The following is an 18,726-nucleotide window of genomic DNA, read 5'->3' on the forward strand; positions in this document are numbered from 1 at the left end:
CAAAACAATTTTTACTTTAATTTTGAAACTATTTGTACCGGTAACAAATTTTCGTGGGCTACGTACAAGCGATCTTAAATTTAACATATTGTGTAATGACTATGAAATTATAATTGCTACCGACTAACTGGCATACAGATGGTTTTCATTATGAAGAATCATGTGATGACCATAGATGTATTATACTGAAAGATTGGCTAAACAAAAGAGTTAGCTTATAGTATAAGAGTGTGTTAGAGCGAGATAGACATAAAAGACCATTTCAGTACACGATATTGACCTGTAACGGTCTGATGTTTGTTGTTAGCGATACAAATCTCGCTTTTGTGGGAAAACTCCGTAGTAGAAGTAGATTAACCAGAAGTGGTTGGAAATGGTTACGTGTTCTGTACCTGGATTTAACTCATCCAAGAAAGAAGATCTTCAGAATTACTTTCACACGTAAGTATGACTTCAAATATATATAGAGTGGCTAATGAAAGCTGAACCCAGCCATTTAGAGGAATGGCAATATTAAATAAAACATCATTATCACAATGTCAATCAATCTGTTGTATGTAGTTCACATCGGAGTCTGCTTACATCGAGTTTCTTTAATATTTCCAAGCGAACATGGGTATAACGATAAATAGTGGCGTGCGGCGGGTGTTATTTATTATGTTGAGTAAATTTAAGCAAGAACAAGGAGAGAAGGAAGCCATGTTGTGGCAAAAAAATAAATGTTTAGACATCTTGACTGAATTCGTATGTTAGTACGGTGTAAAGAGTTTGATACTTGATTTAAGATAATAGTTAAAAATTTTATGTTGCTTGTGTTTCACATAGTTCACCTACTATTATCACAGTATTGTTTCTGTGAAATGTTCATTTCTGTTGGTAACTGCACCTACAAAAAATAACATCAATTAATATAAATGTCTGATGTCTAACCTGTAACGTAATACCTTCATAGCATTATAGATCGTAGAAATATAAATCGTGCATATTAGCTGTAATAGCGTATGCCGAAAGATTAGTTTTAAAAATAACATATTATTTTATAGACCGTAATATTAGCTCTGATAAAAGAACCATTTAATAATGCTGTACATCAAGTCCTAGAATCATGCAGATCACCAGTAGTCAGCTCATCGAAGTACAAGCATCATCACGTTCTCTCGAAGACCGCAGATATACTCACGTGACCAGTCATATGCTCCGCGTTACGCAACCTCACAGCAAGGCCGAGTGTACTCTACTTAAGTGCGTAGTTTTCTATTTATTCAATTTTAATCAATGAGGCACAGCAGTGAGTGATCATTGACACCTGTGATCGAGCATCGACGCGAGTTTACACAGCGCCCGCTGTCCGGCTTACTTACGATAGCATTAGTTTTAGAGCGAGATAGAACACATAATATTATTCTCAATTCTAATTGAATGAAACGTCTATTGGTCAAAATGTAAGCTTTAGTATTGGTGTGATATTTCTAGACTTGTAAATATTTTTTTAATAACAATTGTAATTCGTTAACTAGTTTTAAGGATTTTGTATATATATCGTGTAACTGAAATAAATTATATATTCCTCACATTCCTTATACTACTCAAGCAGTTGTTTTATTCAACCTCCAAACGCTCAGTCTCTAAACGTTCATTAGTTTTCTTCACTAGAAAGTATTGAATATTATATTGTATTTCAGATAATCTTGACGATAGTTGCGATCAAGACAAATAATATACCTAGACGATACATACATTTCAGTAGCTCAAACAGTCATAAAAGATGCTTTTGAAAGTATAATAACAGAACATTGAAAGACAATGACAGAGCATATTCTTCATGTTGAAGTTCAGAACAAAACGTGGGATGGAATAATGGAAAACGTGGGATGGAAAGAAGAGCTAGAACCATTGATCAGGAGTGTGCAGGATGATAGTTCCAGTAGTAGTTCAGACGAATCTATGGAAATAGAAATTTTAAAATCAGCTTTTGATTATAATGTATAATGTCTATTTATCTTCCTTTATGGCTTTTATTTTCATGCTCATCCCAGCTGTTTTCATTAAATATTGTTCTTGAAGTGTAGGCATCCTCAGGACGGGATGTCTCGCCAAAATCTGGCACGAGACATGATATAGCGGCCATATCTTGTTAACTTCTTACACACGCCACTTCTGCATCTACTACTGTTTTTTGGTTAAGACCCGGTCTGATATTGTTGTTAAGGCCTTTTTTTAGTAATTGTCATTTCGGGGGGGAAAGTTGTGCTGTTGAAAGATTTTTGACGCGCGTATAGAATTGGTGGACCGTGTTTGGTGCTTCATCGCGATAGGAGTTATCATTTTGACTATTACCTAATAGCTGTGCCAATTTCCTAGACTGTATTTGATATTTTTCTTGAACTAGTCTATTAGCTAATTCCCTTCCTTTATTGTCTAAAATGTCAAACTCGATATTATGTAATTTGAATATCAATTTGGAATATAACACTCTCAAGTGAAGCTTGTGATTGTCTCTAACTGAAAACCAATATCGGCATTCTTCGTTTAACCATATTTGTTTACATTTATTTACGGCTATAGTGCTTGCGCGTGAATGTGTGTTAGATCGGATGTAGATGAAATTAGGGATCACTTTTAGATGTTTACAATGTTGATTGAACCAAACGTTTTGGGCTGCCAGACGCTGAAGTTTGGTCAACTTGATGTATAATTTCACCTATACCTGTTGATTTAAGAAAATTTATTGAAGTAGGCGTTACTTTGCGGAAATCCATAATTATCTAAATGATTTGAGTTTTCTTTAGTGTTAATTTCGCCAATATTTGTGTGTAAAAAATTCGACACGTGTTTCACCTCTACACGAGGCATCTTCAGGCGTGTTGTCTCGCTAAAATCTGTCATGAGACTATTATCCTAACTATTGTCTATTGACAAATATTGGTGGAATTAACACTAAAGAAAACTCAAATAATTTGTCCTAGTTATGGAAAAAGAAATTAAAAAAAAATCCAAAGACTTGGCTGTATGGGTTTAAGCCTTTTGCTGTCCTAGTTATGGAAAGAGAAATAAAAAAAAAATCAGACTGTCAGATAGCAGACAAATACAATAGATATCAGTCGGCCTATGTACTTGCATCCCGTGCCACAAAATAAATTAAAAAAAAATAGACATCAGTCATCACATCAGTAACGGTTGAAAATTGAAGTATTCATGAAGTATTGATAGGTAATTTGATAAATGATATTGTTTCCTATTCAATACAGTAAACATTAATGATATATTCTGTATTATTGTTCTGAGCTCACTGTTTCGGGCTACTTAGTTTTTGCGAAACCCTCAGCTGAGGCTGTTGTGTTGATTTATATTGCTCGTAAAATGTCACTACTAAATAAAGTAAATGCTGATTTGCAACGAGAAAGAGATAATTGTACATTTAGTGTTACTGAATTAACAAATTTAATAGATGGAGATGCTCAAAAAACAGAAGAAAGGAAACAAAGAGGTAAAGTTCATATTATATCTTCAAAAATATGGGTTATGCAATAAACTAGTGTATAGGTACTAGGTATTTACTTTGCATGAAGCTAGAAAGCCTGTAAATAGGCTATACTTTTCACGGATTTTGAAAGGCTGATGAAATTGATATGAAGGTGGACAGACAGCAACATAATATAATAACATTGCACTGGAACCTCTGACTTACACCAGTTAAATCCAATTGTTTTTGTAATATCTAGATCCAATGTCTCCTATTATATATATGAATGAAAATATATCAAATGATGAGTTACAGTCTAATTTAGTTAGTCTTTCGGACATAACACTGCAGTCACCAGCTTATTATGTTGATATAGAATATGCCTTACTTTAGATTTTTTTGGTTCTTGATGTATATTAGTTTTAATTAGATCGTAATTATTTTTCAAATACTGTTCATATTATTTTTTATTATATTTTGTAAATGTTCACCTGTATTTATAATGTTTGTTCCAAATAAGTATATACTTACTTTCCTAATATTTACCTGTTTTAGTGGTCATAATCATAACAATTTTTCATGCATGTCTGATTGCCTGTAAGTAGAAACTCAGTTATCATTTTTTTTCAGTATGATTAAGTGGAATGTATGTGGTAGTTTCTGTAGGTAATCTTAAATAAACTATTATAGAAGTTATTTAAAATATTATAAATGTTTTGGTATTCAGAGGAGATGGTCCTAAAAGAGGGCATACATTTGGAACCAGTACCTGCTGTATATTTAAGCCATAAAGAAAAATATGAGCTTGCTGTAAAAAAATCATGTGCCCTGTTCAAAATGATAAAACGTCTTCAAGAAGAAGAAAACGCTGGAATGGAAAATTATATGTAAGTTTTCTCACAATATCTAATATGCTTATGTTTTATTATAAAATACTTAATTTTTTATTTTATTTTTATTTATTTATAGCTTTATTTTCTTACATCTATGCATTAAGATATTTACTTATAAATTGTATTTGTTAGTATGTGTTAGTAATTCACAATTTTAAATAAAAAAATACCAATTTTGTTAGTATAATTAGCTATTAATTTCGACATAAGGGACCACCTTTACCGGTAAGAGCCTCCTCCATTGATTTCCACTTGTTCCTGTCTCTTGCAATTCTTGTCCACATTTTTCCTGCTGTTTCTACATGTCATCGCTCCATCTCTTATTGAACTTTATTTATACTTTATTATAAAATACTTAATTAACTTTATTTATTAACTCACATTTTGTCAGTAGTGATACCAACTAGTTTGAAACAGGATGTCACCATGAACTTAATACACTCACCCTGATGACGGACCTCCAAATGCTCCGAAACTAGTCGGCACTAGCACTGACAAACAATGAGTAAAGATTTTTAAATAAATATAGTTAATTATGTCTCACAGAAGTTTTATTAATTTAAATATTTAATAGAGCACTATTGTACTGTATAAGTGCATCATAAAGTTTCACTATCAGTAATTGATAGTAACATTTTATTTTTAGTATAATAATTATCTATTTGTTAAATAATGAAATAGCGAATGCAAAAATTGTGTGAGGCTTGCATAATGAAATTTATATTGAATAATTTTTATTACACAAATTAAATTTTAAAACAGAATTTATGAACACGAGCCCTCTTCCAGTGAGACAACCGTTCGAGTGACGTAATGTACATAAATCTTGATATAATAAAAATTAAGAAATTGTTTAGATTTGAAACAGCGACATCTCAAGTCAGTTTCCTTATATACAAATATTGGGGTTGAGCATGTTATCAACTGTAAACTGGATCCTGTAGATGTAACCACAACCTGAGAGTTGAATAAGACATACCAGCCGCTGAAGGGTGCACTAATACATGAGTGTCACCAAAGCCTGGAACAAGTTGCCTCTTATAACCGGGTAACTCTGCAATGGATCAAGGGACATAGCGGTTAATTGGGAAATGATGCAGCGTATGAGCTTGCAAGGCGGGCATCGGCAAATCTAGTGACTGGTCCATTGCCACTTCTGCCACTGGCCTTCAGCCAAATGCGCTCATGGATACGCTCTCTCACAAACGACCTACTCAACACCCGATGGATGAATTTCTCAAGCTGTAGACAGTCGAAGGAGGCGATACCTGCACTGTCGCCCAAACTGACACGTAGACTTATCAGCCTCAACAGACATGACATCCATATAATGGTGGGCACCCTAACGGGTCACACATCACTAAACAAACACCTTTTCACAATCAGCGTAACAGACAGTCCTAAGTGCAGAGGCTGTCTGGCCGAAGACGAAACGGTCGCTCACGAATGTGCGGGGGTGGCCAACCAACGGGCAAAAACCTTAACCAATACGCTCCAGGAAGTCTGCGAACACCCCAGGAATGTTCTGAACTTCTGGAAGGAGCTGGACTGGTTGGAGTAACTGGCCATTACTGCACGCAAAATGGACCCATGCTAGTGGTCTAATTGCGGAAACAGGAGCCCCTATACCATACCAAGACATACTAGCATTTACGAATAATAAATCACTAGAACGGTTGGGTTAATGGAATATGGCTCTGATGGAACCTGAGAGGTCTTGGGTTTGAGTCCTGCATCATTCATAAATGTTGTTTACAAATTTTATCTTTAAAGTACTATGTCAATAAATTATTGAATTTTCGGTCCTTGATGAGTGTGCAAAGTTTCTAATTAATCCGACGTTTTGAAGGGGTTGAAAGTCATATTCAAATATTTGTGGTTCATACAAACAGAGTGAACAGACATACAAGCTAACAAAACTAAGACAATTTAAATTATATTATATACAAATGTATTGAAAAGCATATGAAGAGTGTGCATTTATAAGACCATTCTCTGTTCCCCCACTCGCCTTATAATTCCACCTTATATAAATATTTGTATTTTTAACAGGGCTGTGCTTGGTGGGTCCCTTGGATCAGCAATTCTAGGCGATGGCAACCCTATAACCTTGCATTATGTGATGTTCATCCCTACAATTATGGGACAAGGAACTGTTGAACAACAAGCATATTGGATTGGCAGGGCATTCAATCTAAACATAATTGGAACATATGCACAGGTACACAACATTAACAATATTAGCTGTTTCTTTAAAAAATATATACAAAAACACAACCGACTTCAAAACAATAGATATAATATGCACTAAAAAGTATAAAAATAATTGCCTATTTTTATACAATATAATTAATTTATCTAATTCTAGTAACGATTATTGTCATTTTTGGAATCGGTGTTGGATTCCGCCGCGACTATCTCTCGCCTCATCACAACTCAAGCACCTACAACTATGTATGTAGTTACAAACCTATCTTGGATGACACCGACTCCAAAAATTACAATAATCGTAACTAGAATTAGATTGTATAAAATAACGCAATTATTTAAATACTTTAAAAAAAAACATACCGACGAATTAAGAACCTCCTCCTTTTTTGAAGTCGGTTACAAAGCACAAAGTTCAGTTTTTTATGGCAATAACTGATGCTTCAAGCAGATAACCCGTCAGCTAATGTTCGGCAGCATAATGCTCACTATAATTACAATATTAAGATCTTTGTTGTATTTCGTAACGCATCAACAACAAGGCGTGGCGTAACGCGATACGACCTCTATCTCATATGATTTTAATTATTTTTTATGCCAAGCTCTATATATTGGGTTTTTGTACATGAATTTTACTTTACACTTATGTAAGCGTTTACGTCGACGGCTCAAGCATTGTCGTCCATAAATACAACAGCACTTCCTGTAACAGTTAACGCTGTATGTACATGAGCAATTTAATTCATTTTTCATTTCAAAATTCTTTATTAATAAATGATAATACAACGGAAATGTACAGCGATTTACGTTTCAATATTAAACATGAGAATGGCTAAACAACATTGAGGCTAGGAAAAAGAAGGAACGCCTATTAAAGTTTTTACAAACATAATAATATAAATCTCGTTAAGACAATGTATAACTGCTACAATTACTAAAATAAATTGCGACAATAACATCCAATACGTATTATTTGAAAATAATTACGCTTGTTACAATATATATTCACAAATCTTATCACTAATTATGTCCATCACAATGTACAACCCAATACATGAGCAATTAAAATTTTCCGAGATGTACTGTTGTGCAATTTCTACGAAAACTAACTCTGTACAAACTTCAAAAGTTATGACAGCCCAATGTCAGAGCCCCCACCGTACGGCGTAATTTCTTCAAAACATACCTCTGGATAATACTCTCCTGGTATTTTTAGCAGATTCTGGCTTCATGGGAATATAAAACCTTGCTCCATCATACATCAATTCTTAACCTTGCAATATGGTGCCTACTGAGTTATTTACGACACCTAGTCAGTCTTTAACTGTGTATATCGACTTCTAGAAGTCTCCTCCTGACAGTATTGACACTCACATTTCTTACATCTTCAAGGATGTTCATTATTTTATTGTTGGTAGACTTCCAATGGTTTATATTGATTGTCCCTGGGCTCACTTAAATTGTTTTCTTCCTGATCCCAGTCTTTTTTTCCATGAACCATTGAACCATAGAACCAAAGTAGGACAAACCAGCATATGGGCCGCCCACATTCTCAAAGTCAAAGTTCTTTATTTGCCAGTAAAGTTGTTACAAATTTAGGAGCAGGCACATGTTTCAACTTGACAGACATGCAAATATTTTTGTGGTTTCACTTCACGATATTATAAACATAACACAATCAGTAATTACAGCCTATTAAAAGACCCTACAATACACATTTACAATAATAAATGAAATGCTAAGAGATAATGTAGTAAAAATAATCACAACAAAATATAACATTATTGGTAAAAATAGTACCTATTGGTGCCGGTTACTACTTCGTTTGATAATATTTTTTTAATAGTGTGAATAATTTAAATATAAATCTATTTAACACTGTCTCCTTTCTTATTTCTTTTGGTAACTTATTAAATATTTCTACACACATAGCATGACAGTTTTTTCTCTGACAACACCAGAGCAGGAATCACAGGAGCGTTGCCGGCCTTTAAAGTTTAAAGTTTCTTTAAACCTAGTACAGGTCATCTGTATTGTGGGACGGCTGACACCAAACCGTTCGGACACATAAAATTAAATACAGCCTTCTTGAGTTGCTATATTACCACCGGTAATATGGCGACAAAACAACTAGCATTAAAAATAAAACGATTGTAGATATTTTTATTCCGAATAAAGTGTTTTTTTTTATATTCGCGCAGACAGAGTTGGGACACGGCACATTTATCCGCGGGCTGGAGACGACGGCCACGTACGACCCATCTACGAAGGAGTTCGTGTTGAATAGCCCAACGCTTACCTCATACAAGTGGTGGCCCGGGGGATGTGAGTATATCCGACCAAACTAAATTTAAATGAATGAACAAAGCAGCGATATTGGACCGTTAGCTCTTATATTATTTATACGTCTAGAAAGATGGTGGCAGCTGTGAAAACGTCGAAAAAATTTACAGTTAACCTATATTTTGAGCATTGCACACATAATAACACAAAGTGACTTACTAATCGAGAGTGTAAGACGTAGCTTGTCATGCACACTAAAGTATTAAACCTGGCCTATTTTCATCGGTTGTCTAGCAGCAAGAGGCTCTATGTAGACAGATAAACGGAAATATAGATGCACATTGCAAAACCTTCAAGCTGGAACTCACCAAGTACAAGTGTCTCGACATCATTATACATCTGTTACTGTAAAAGCCCATATATTGGTATTTCTTAAGATTTATCAACATGGGTTGGTAAATGTATGGACATTTGTCTATGTCACTTACTTTAAATCTTTTTTGCCAATTTTGATGTTTGGATATTTGTTACCTGAAGGTTTCCTTTTTTCAGCCTGGTTCTCCAAATTCAGTTTTGCATTTTTGCTTATTGTCAGGATAGATTTGATATTTTTCGAAATTGTCACTATCGTATCAATTACTTCTTAATGAATATATTGCGTTTTCTGGTTTGTATCGATGTACTTCTTCGGTTATTTCCTTTTCCTCCATTTTCTCGATAATTATCATTTCGTTTTCATGTGTTTTATTAGTCTGTACTCTTCCAACTCATTACAAATCATAAATAGTACATCAATCTGCACACCGCAGTTTATAATTACAATTCTTGAATCTACTATAGATATAGCCTACCTCAATCACATCTTTAGGAATTGCTGATTTTGTCATGTCCATTTCGTAAACAAAAATAAATTTATAATTTCAAACAAACAATACCTGATTTTACCTCTTATTTTATCGGCGCAATTAACTTCTCACAAGTCATAACGTTTTATTCGGCTGTAAGGGACCGATATCGAGATAAAAGTTATTATCCTACTTCCTTGCCGCAAACTTGCCTTTGTGTTTACCGAATGATCGGCTAAGGCGACCGGAGGCGGGGCACGGGTAGCGGAGGCTTGCTGCACAAGTCTTAAATATCCGGAGCGTTGCATACGTGCGTAGCAATGTTTTGGATGTAAGTATATACAGTCCACTGTCGTGCCGCAAGGAATTAGCAGTTATAACATTTATATGTAAGCTTATTATTTACATTTCATTCGCTACGGCATATGTGAGTGTGAAGTGGTGTCATACGTCATATGGCGGGGACCCAGTGCTCTATGAGCGAGTGTATCACTTGCCGTTGCGTAGAGACGTTGCGTCATTGTGTGTCTTCTACCGCATTGTTCCGAAGAGCTGTTTCAACTGATTCCTGCTTTCCACCTTCGCACGTTACGCCACAAGTTAGAATATCATCCACACCATCAGGATGTGTGGCGGTCCTCCACAGTGCGATTTTCAAGGAGTTTTCTTTCTCGTACTACAAAGCTGTGGAATTATCTTACTTGTGCGGTGTTTACAGGACGATACGACATGGGTACCTTCAAAAAAAGTGTGTACACGTTTCTTAAAGGCCGGCAACGCTCCTGTCATTACTCTGGTGTTGTGTTAGAATGTCGGCGGCGATGATCACTTTACACCAGGCCCATAAAAAAATACTGTTAAATTTGCAGCACATAAGATACCTAACAGAAAGTCATGTAGCAGATTTTTACAAATCAAATCATTAACACTAAATCGTAAGTATTAGATTAAGTATCTGAAGCCATGCGAAGGGCATTACCTACTTAAAGGCTGATAAGATAAGGACTGAAAAGAAAAACAATGTGTAATATTACTAAATCACTGATTAATGCGAGCTATCATAACAAATTATTAACAAATAATACTTAAGCAGATCGTATAAGTACTAGCACAGATCTCAAGCGAAGTCACTGAATGTTCAGGAGTAAAAAAAGGTTTGACTGGCGGAGAACGCGGAAGGGTGAAGGTATCATTGTGCATACCTCACGCAATTAGCGTTAGTCTACAGAGCATTTTATCAAAAATTGGTTTAATGTGTTTCGCTAACTGTTAATATAAACATAATTGAACGTAGTGTTTAAATTCTCTTTGAACATAATAAATGTACCGTACCATAAACAATCCTATGTAATCATCAACATATTTTATATAATCCAATATATAAAATTCTCATGTCGCGGTGTTTGTAGTTAAACTCCTTCGAAACGGCTTCACTGATTCTCATGAAATTTTGAGTGCATATTGGGTAGGTCTGAGAATCGGACAACATCTATTTTTCATCCCCCTAAATGTTAAGGGTGGTCCACGCCAATTTTATTTTTTTGACATTTTTTTTTTAAATTTGTTTGATTATGAGACAGCATTAAAAAATACATACACCTTCACATTTTCACCCATCTACGATCAACAGTTTTTTTTGTATCGCGATTTTAATATCGGCAATACAACGTTTGCTGGGTCAGCTAGTACTTATATAAAAAAAGTTGTACCTGTATTATGCTATGTGTTATTAGAATAAATATGCGAAAACTTTTAAATGCTGTAAAATGTTAACACTATTGTATAGTAGGTACTTAAGTTATTGTAACACTAAAGTTTTCCAAATTATAAAAAAAAAACGCGACTGTACACTTGTGCATTAGTTCTCACCAGTGGCGTGCATTCTTTATAGGCATTCAGGCAATGCCTACCTTAATAAGAGCCTAAACTTAGATATGCCACTAGTGTTAGGTAATATTTTAGTTCTATAATTCTATAACAAAATTTCTATTGAACATCCACCCAGTAAGTTTTAGCTTACTTATTTATAAATTATATTATTAAGATATTAATGCAATATTTAAATATTATATTATTAAGATAGTTACTTGTATCTACATTGCCTACCTTGCTAGAGAAGCAATGCACGCCCCTGGGTCTCACTTTGTTCGGGCTCAGGAATAATATCTGGGACTGTATTAAGGTTTCCTATAGTCGCCGGTTTTGGCTCTTAAAAATAAATGAATTTATGTAAGCACTTGCAATCAACCAAGGAATCATGAGGAAAGAGGTAAATGCAATCCACTAACCTTTGAACACTCCCACGTCACTCAGGTGGCGGCGGCGCAGCAGCCCCAGCGGTCCTGACTCCGGTATTCCAGGTGAACGTCACTGGCGATCGCAAGCTTGCAAAGTTTTATATGTAGACACTAGTATTGAACGTCAACACTAGACTTGATGATCACTGGTTACTCAGGGTAAACACGGTTTACATATGTAGTGCTATCGACCACGCCCGAGCAAAGATCAATTGTCTCTGCGCGCTTGTCAACCCAAGCGCGACTTGTGTCATCGGATAGTGGAGCACGTACAACTACCCTCATGATTCCTAATAAAATCAGCAAGTACCGTACACACTTACTGCACAAGATCTGTGTAACCGTAACAATTTATTGCATTAATAACTTGATTTACTTAGTCGTATTACCATTTTATCTGGCGTCTGATGTAAGACGTACGAGATGTTCATCTGGGATTTCATTAAAGGCTTTAAATAATTTAAAATAACTTAAACGAGAATTATTAGCGTCGTATGCTGGATAGTCTCCATTCCTCAAATATTTGCGAAGGCTAGTCCATGCGTCAACTCGTGAACGGATGCTGCTTGTGTGCAGGTCGACCTGTTATAGTTATAAAAATCAGTGTAATGGTTGGATGCGATTACTAATTATTATGGTAATCACGACCATCATCTTAACGAAGCAACCTTACACAAACAATGAATTCAAGGTCTAAAGGTCCAATATAGGAAAACTTATATTTATACCGTTTATTCTTTATTACTTTTTATTAAATATTTAGTATTTAAAACTCTTTTATCTACACCCATGCTTTAAGTCCTCTGTTAAAGATTCTGAAACAGTTAGCTTATTGCCAACATTAAAACACCCAATGTTCTAATAACCATTAATCCAAACGAATGTTGTAATGTTGTATTGAATTTCATAACAACACTCCTATGTTTTTTTCGATCCCTTCATGCGCAAAGAGTTTCAACATACAGCCACATTCTTATTGCTCGTTGCGTGGTATCTGTATGAATTTCAAAAAAAGAACATTTTCGTTTACGCGCGTTCCACACTGCCAGAACGTCGCCCGCCGTAAAAAATGTAGGTTATTCGAATCCCCGCCATTTTTCTTCGATATTTTTATTGTTTTGTTTGCAAAAAATGAGTGATTCATTTTAAACGCTGCAAAAGAACATTATATTCGAGTGAATTTTAATTATTGCACTATACAAAATGTAAATTACTACTAAAATAAATAATTGTTTCATTAATACTTAGTTTATTTGTATGATTATATACAAAGTAATGAATGATATTAGGTTACTACTAGGACGTGTTTTAATGTTAGCAGTAAGCTAACTGTTCCAGAATCTTTTAGAGGATTCATATTCTGGGTGTAGATAAAGTCTTGTATGCAACTGTTGATGATTAGGTATTAAAACACTCATGTGATAATAGTTCGTGTTTTAATACCCCTTATTACACAACAGTTGCATAAATAACTATTACTTAACACAATTCATTTATTGTATGTAACACCTTACAAACTATTTTTTTTGTATATTACAACCATTGTAAAATACTCTATGATGAAAATAGTGGTCGTTGAGTTTCTTGGATGTTATTCGCACGAGCACGTGACGATTTAAAAGCGCAATTTTGTTTTTGAAAAATCTTTGACATCTTATGTGTAACAGAACATTAGCGCAAGGGAAATAAACTCATATTTATATTCAATTATGACGATATAAACACCATCTTTGTGCTGCCGAAGAGGGCTATTCGCGCTATTTATAACCTAGGTCCTTAAGAATCATTGAGAGAAAATTTTTAAGAAATTAACATCTTGACTCTTGCCTCTCAATATATTCTTGATAATGCTATGTATGTACATAGGCACATAAGTGAATTTGCTAAAAACTGTTATAACCATAATGTTTACGCCAGGAACAAACATAAATTTAATATGCCTACTACTCGGCTAATTCGAGTTAGTAAGTCTGTATGATACCACAAATTGGGTATGGCCACCCACAGGCTGTTAAATGATGAATTTTATTGTACGATTTTACATTGTTACCATATTAAAAAAAAAAGAAGCCCGCTGAGTTTATTGCGCCCGTTCTTCTCAGTTCCGAGGCATATATTTACGAACGGATGTATAATTTTTTGACGTTCGATAAGTGTTACAGAGAGCTTTAGTAAGAATTTTACGGAGAGAAACTCAATCTAATAAAACTGGCTCATTATTGTACATCAGTGCAGATCTACTGTTAGAAACTGTGTCACATTAGTTACTTACTAAAACGGTCAGCCTTTTGCCGTCAATCCTGTTTGTAAATACAGACTGTATCACTCTAAAGTTGCATAAATAACTATTACCCAACACCTGCTCGGAAAGTGAACCGGTATTAATGTAAACTGCCTTTTTTATTAATACAAGGCAGAAAAATTCAATGAAAAAAAATTTGTATGAAAATCTACTACTAAATAATTGTTTTTCATTTGTTTTTGTTTACCTTTTGAATACAATGTATAAAAATACAATTTTAGTGACACATGACAACCCTTAAAATTTTTTTCAAGGCTATCAAAAATACTTCGAAGTAGCTCTAGCCAGGGTTGCCTGTTATAAGTTTTTCTGGAAGACGTAGAGTATTTCTGATTTCAGAGAGGGCAAATAAAAGAGTATTAATGCAACAGAGTATCATATATATATTTTTTTTAATAATGATATGTAAAAACCTCCAACAACTTGACACATCGACATTATATTTGACATGACACCCGAGTTCTGCGGCTGTGAATATCAACTTCTATATTTAGTTCAGAAAAGGCAAATCTTTTTGTTTCACTAATAAGCACGTGCTAAAAAAGTTAGTTTTTTTTATGGAATAAGAGGACAAACGAGCGTACGGGTCACCTGGTGTTAAGTGATCACCGCCGCCCACATTCTCTTGCTACACCAGAGGAATCACAAGAGCGTTGCCGGCCTTTAAGGAAGGTGTACGCGCTTTTTTTGGAGGTACCCATAGGTACCCTTGTGCGGTGTTTCCGGGACGATAGGACATGTCCTATCGTCCCGGAAACACCGCACAAGGAAGCTCATTCCACAGCGTTGTAGTACGCGGAAGAAAGCTCCTTGAAAACCGCACTGTGGAGGACCGCCACACATCCAGATGGTGAGGATGATATCCTAACTTGTGGCGTGTCGTGCGAAGGTGGAATTTTTATTAGAAGAGTATTTCAGCGTGTTCTATTTAGTGACAAGTTTAATTGCGATGCCGATTATAATTTTGGGTTCAATCAAATCCCAAGCAGCACTGATATGAATTGTGCAGGCCGTATTCTTAGATAATTTATACGTCTAGATAGAGTCTCTTCCTGTTAGATTATCGATAAAAAAGGCCAAAAACATTAATTTAGAGTGCGTGCCAAGCTTTGTCTTACACTCGCGATTTTAATGACACTTTGTGTTAGTGTGCGTGAATTGCACAAAATAGAGGTTAGTTCGAAAGTTTATTGTTTTCGACGTTTTCACAGCTGTAGTCTATCTAGTCGTTTATATGATCTAAGGCCGTATGATTTGCTCTTATAAACAAAAACATCATTGATGTAAAAGTGGGAGGCTCCTTTGCAACGGATGCCGGCTAGATTATGGGTACAACAACGGCGCCTATTTCTGCCGTGAAGCGTCTAAGCATTACTGTGTTTCGGTCTGAAGGGCGCCGTAGCTAGTGAAACTACTGGGCACATGAGACTTGACATCTTATGTCTCAAGGTGACGAGCGAAGTTGTAGTGCCGCTAAAATTTTTGGATTTTTCAATAATATTGAGCGGCACTGCATTGTAATGGGCAGGGCGTATCAATTACCACCCGACCTGAACGCCCTGCTCGTGTCGTCCCTTATTTTAATAAAATAAAAAATGTCTAATGTATGTTGTTTTTGACGCGTTTCCAGTCTACGGATTACGCGTTTGTGGAATTCGATCTGAGCATAGTATAGATATAAATCTCGGATTATCATTTTAATACTAATAACAATTTGTTATTGTAATGATAATAATACTAGAATACTGTATAAGTATCGTTTATCAGAATGAACTTTGTACAATAAGTCAATGATTTAGTGCTGGCTCGGTCACCATCTACCTAAATAGCTTTTGTCTCCTTTGACAAACGAAAAAATATGTTGTTGCGACTTCACGGATACATATCAATGTGGCAATAATCATTTATAATCATAAAATGTTTATAAAGCGGAAGAAATATAAGATTTTTCAACTGCAACTCAAAGTTACCATAGTAATAGGATATACAGGATGTCCCACGGTTATGCCACATCGAAAGGAAGTACGTTAAATATTTTAGATGTAACATTTTACTGAAAGAAGACTTTATTTCAATTTATTAGTAATTCATTGTCAGTACATTTATGAAAATTTAATATACGTTCACAAAAATCGTCACCTTTTTGCTCTTAATAGTGATTTTTATTATTATAACACTAGAAATAAGGGATTGCTTGTAACTAATTCTAGTTGGCTTCATAAGATACATAATAGTTTTAAGGGTAAATGTATACACTTCTATAATAAAGTCCCAGCCACTGTTCAGGCATTATCTATGAATAAATTTAAATGTTTTATAATGAAACAAATGGCTCTGTCGTAAATCCTATTACTCGACTGCTGAATATCTAAATGATCGGACAGCCTGGGACTAGATTATGATTATTTTATAGCGATAGAAATGACTACAATTTTGTATATTTTTATTGAAAAGAGCGCAAAAAAAAAAAAGAATGCTGGGAGAGTTTCTTGCGCCGCTTCTTCTCTCTCAGAGCGCCATTTGTTTCGGAAGCGGTAGTAGTAGGTATCTAGTAGTTATTAAAAATGACACCAAAAAGAATTCTAAAGGAATCAATTTTGAGAAAATAAATGCCTTTTATGCCTTATACTGCTTTCATAGTTTTTTAAATAATTGCCTGATTGAGTGTATCTAGGTCTAGTATATCTAGATCGGACATCCTTTTTTTTTATGGAATAGGAGGACAAACGAGCGTACGGGTCACCTGTTGTTAAGTGATCACCGCCGCCCACAATCTCTTGCAACACCAGAGGAATCACAGGAGCGTTGCCGGCCTTTAAGGAAGGTGTACGCGCTTTTTTTGAAGGTACCCATCCTGCGATTAGATTACGATTATTTTATAGCAATAACAATATTGCATATTTTATTAAAAAGAGCGCAAAAAAGAAGGCTGGGGGAGTTTCTTGCGCAGCTTCTTCGACCGCCATTTGTTTCCGCAGCGGTGGTAGTGTTAGAAGAGACATCGCAAAAAGAATGATTACGGAATAATTTTTATGAAAATAAATAATACCTTTATGTGGTATAGCCGTGGGGTGCCCTGTTTATACATATAGAAACACGTCTTATATTGTGACTTATTCTATTAATCTACGATTTAGAAGAACATACGAAATTTGTAGGGTAGTAGCACCGCGCCGATTTACTGTATAGTAAAAAATTTTAAATAATAAAATAGAATTGTCTCTGACACGTCTATAAATGTAGTTATTAACACACAAATAAAATTTGAAAAACAAAATTTTATGAACGATGCGTGATTCGAACCCAAGACCTCCGGCGTTCCGTGCCGGTGCTCTAACCAAGTGAGCTAACCGTTCGAGTACCTCCTCGTTATAAAATTCTGTTTGCTTTGTTCAACTCTCAGGTTGTGGCTTCATCTACAGGATCTACTTTACAGTTGATAACCTGCTCAATCCCAATATTTGCATATTAGGAAATTGACATGAGATGCCGCTCTTGTAAATCTAAACAATTTGTTATGTTTTTAAAGTGATAACCCTCACTTCTAGGATTTATGTATTAAAAATTACTATGTAGGTATGTATAAAATTTTATGAACGATGCGGGATTCGAACCTTTGTTTTTCAAATTTTATTTGTGTATTAATCCTAGAAGTGAGGGTTATCACTTTAAAAACATAACATATTGTTTAGGTATTAACAGTTAGGTTGCTAATGTAATTACAGTTTGTTTGTTCTATTGAACTTTGTAATGAGATAAGAATGACTTAACGACCTAAATGTATGTGCGACATGTATATCGATTTGATTTGATATCGAAACAATTTTCAATATATCTCAGAATACCAAATATACAAAGTTTATCGCGCCTAATGCTATAAGAGACCCCGCAAACTGCAGACTTTCGATCGGCCGATAGTTTGGTTGAGTTCGGCTGTTAAGTGCGCACACTGGCCCGACTAAAGAGTTAGGTCTGTGATGAGTGCGCACAATAGACAACTATCGGCCGACAGTTTTAGGGACGATTCGCTATTAGTTTTAAATCGGCTATTGACGAGTCTGGCCGACTAAACAATCGGTGGTGTGCGCGCCTAGAAGAGCGCTGTACTGATTTAACAGTCGGCCGATAGTTTGCTGACGGTTCAGTTCGAACGCAATCGTGTAGCCCATCAAAGTTTTTTGTCGGCCAATACCGAATCGTTATAATGTGCGCACACTCATACATCATCGTACCTACTGATTAAGAAACCAACCAAACAATCGGCCTATCAAAAGTATGCAGTTTGCGGGGTCTCTAAATGTAGAGGAGAGTGTTTTATTAATTGGAGAGGAGATAAATCGGTGGATTCTGCTATCTTTCTTAGCATTTCTCTTGATTGAGGATTGGCTAATAGACTTAGGCCGTTTTCAATAACCTATCTATCCTTAGTTTAACT

General features: G+C 35.2%; 1 protein-coding gene and 1 long non-coding RNA gene across 2 annotated transcripts in view; both read left to right on the plus strand.

The window, feature by feature from the left end:
- The first annotated feature begins 301 nt into the window (after window positions 1-301).
- LOC126976451 (uncharacterized) lies at window positions 302-2,004 on the plus strand. The gene is made up of 2 exons (XR_007731912.1): window positions 302-441; window positions 1,683-2,004. It is a non-coding gene; the product is annotated as an uncharacterized LOC126976451 (long non-coding RNA).
- Window positions 2,005-3,180: 1,176 nt separating this feature from the next.
- Window positions 3,181-18,726, plus strand: part of LOC126976388 (probable peroxisomal acyl-coenzyme A oxidase 1) — a 38,963-nt gene continuing 23,417 nt past the window's right edge. Inside the window, exons 1-4 of the mRNA XM_050824695.1 lie at window positions 3,181-3,487; window positions 4,191-4,350; window positions 6,409-6,577; window positions 8,766-8,889. Coding sequence (XP_050680652.1) covers window positions 3,361-3,487; window positions 4,191-4,350; window positions 6,409-6,577; window positions 8,766-8,889 — 580 coding nt within the window. The 5' untranslated portion in view covers window positions 3,181-3,360. The remainder of the gene's footprint in view (window positions 3,488-4,190; window positions 4,351-6,408; window positions 6,578-8,765; window positions 8,890-18,726) is intronic.

This window comes from Leptidea sinapis, chromosome 40 (genome assembly GCF_905404315.1).
Source record: "Leptidea sinapis chromosome 40, ilLepSina1.1, whole genome shotgun sequence".
NCBI lineage: Eukaryota > Metazoa > Arthropoda > Insecta > Lepidoptera > Pieridae > Leptidea > Leptidea sinapis.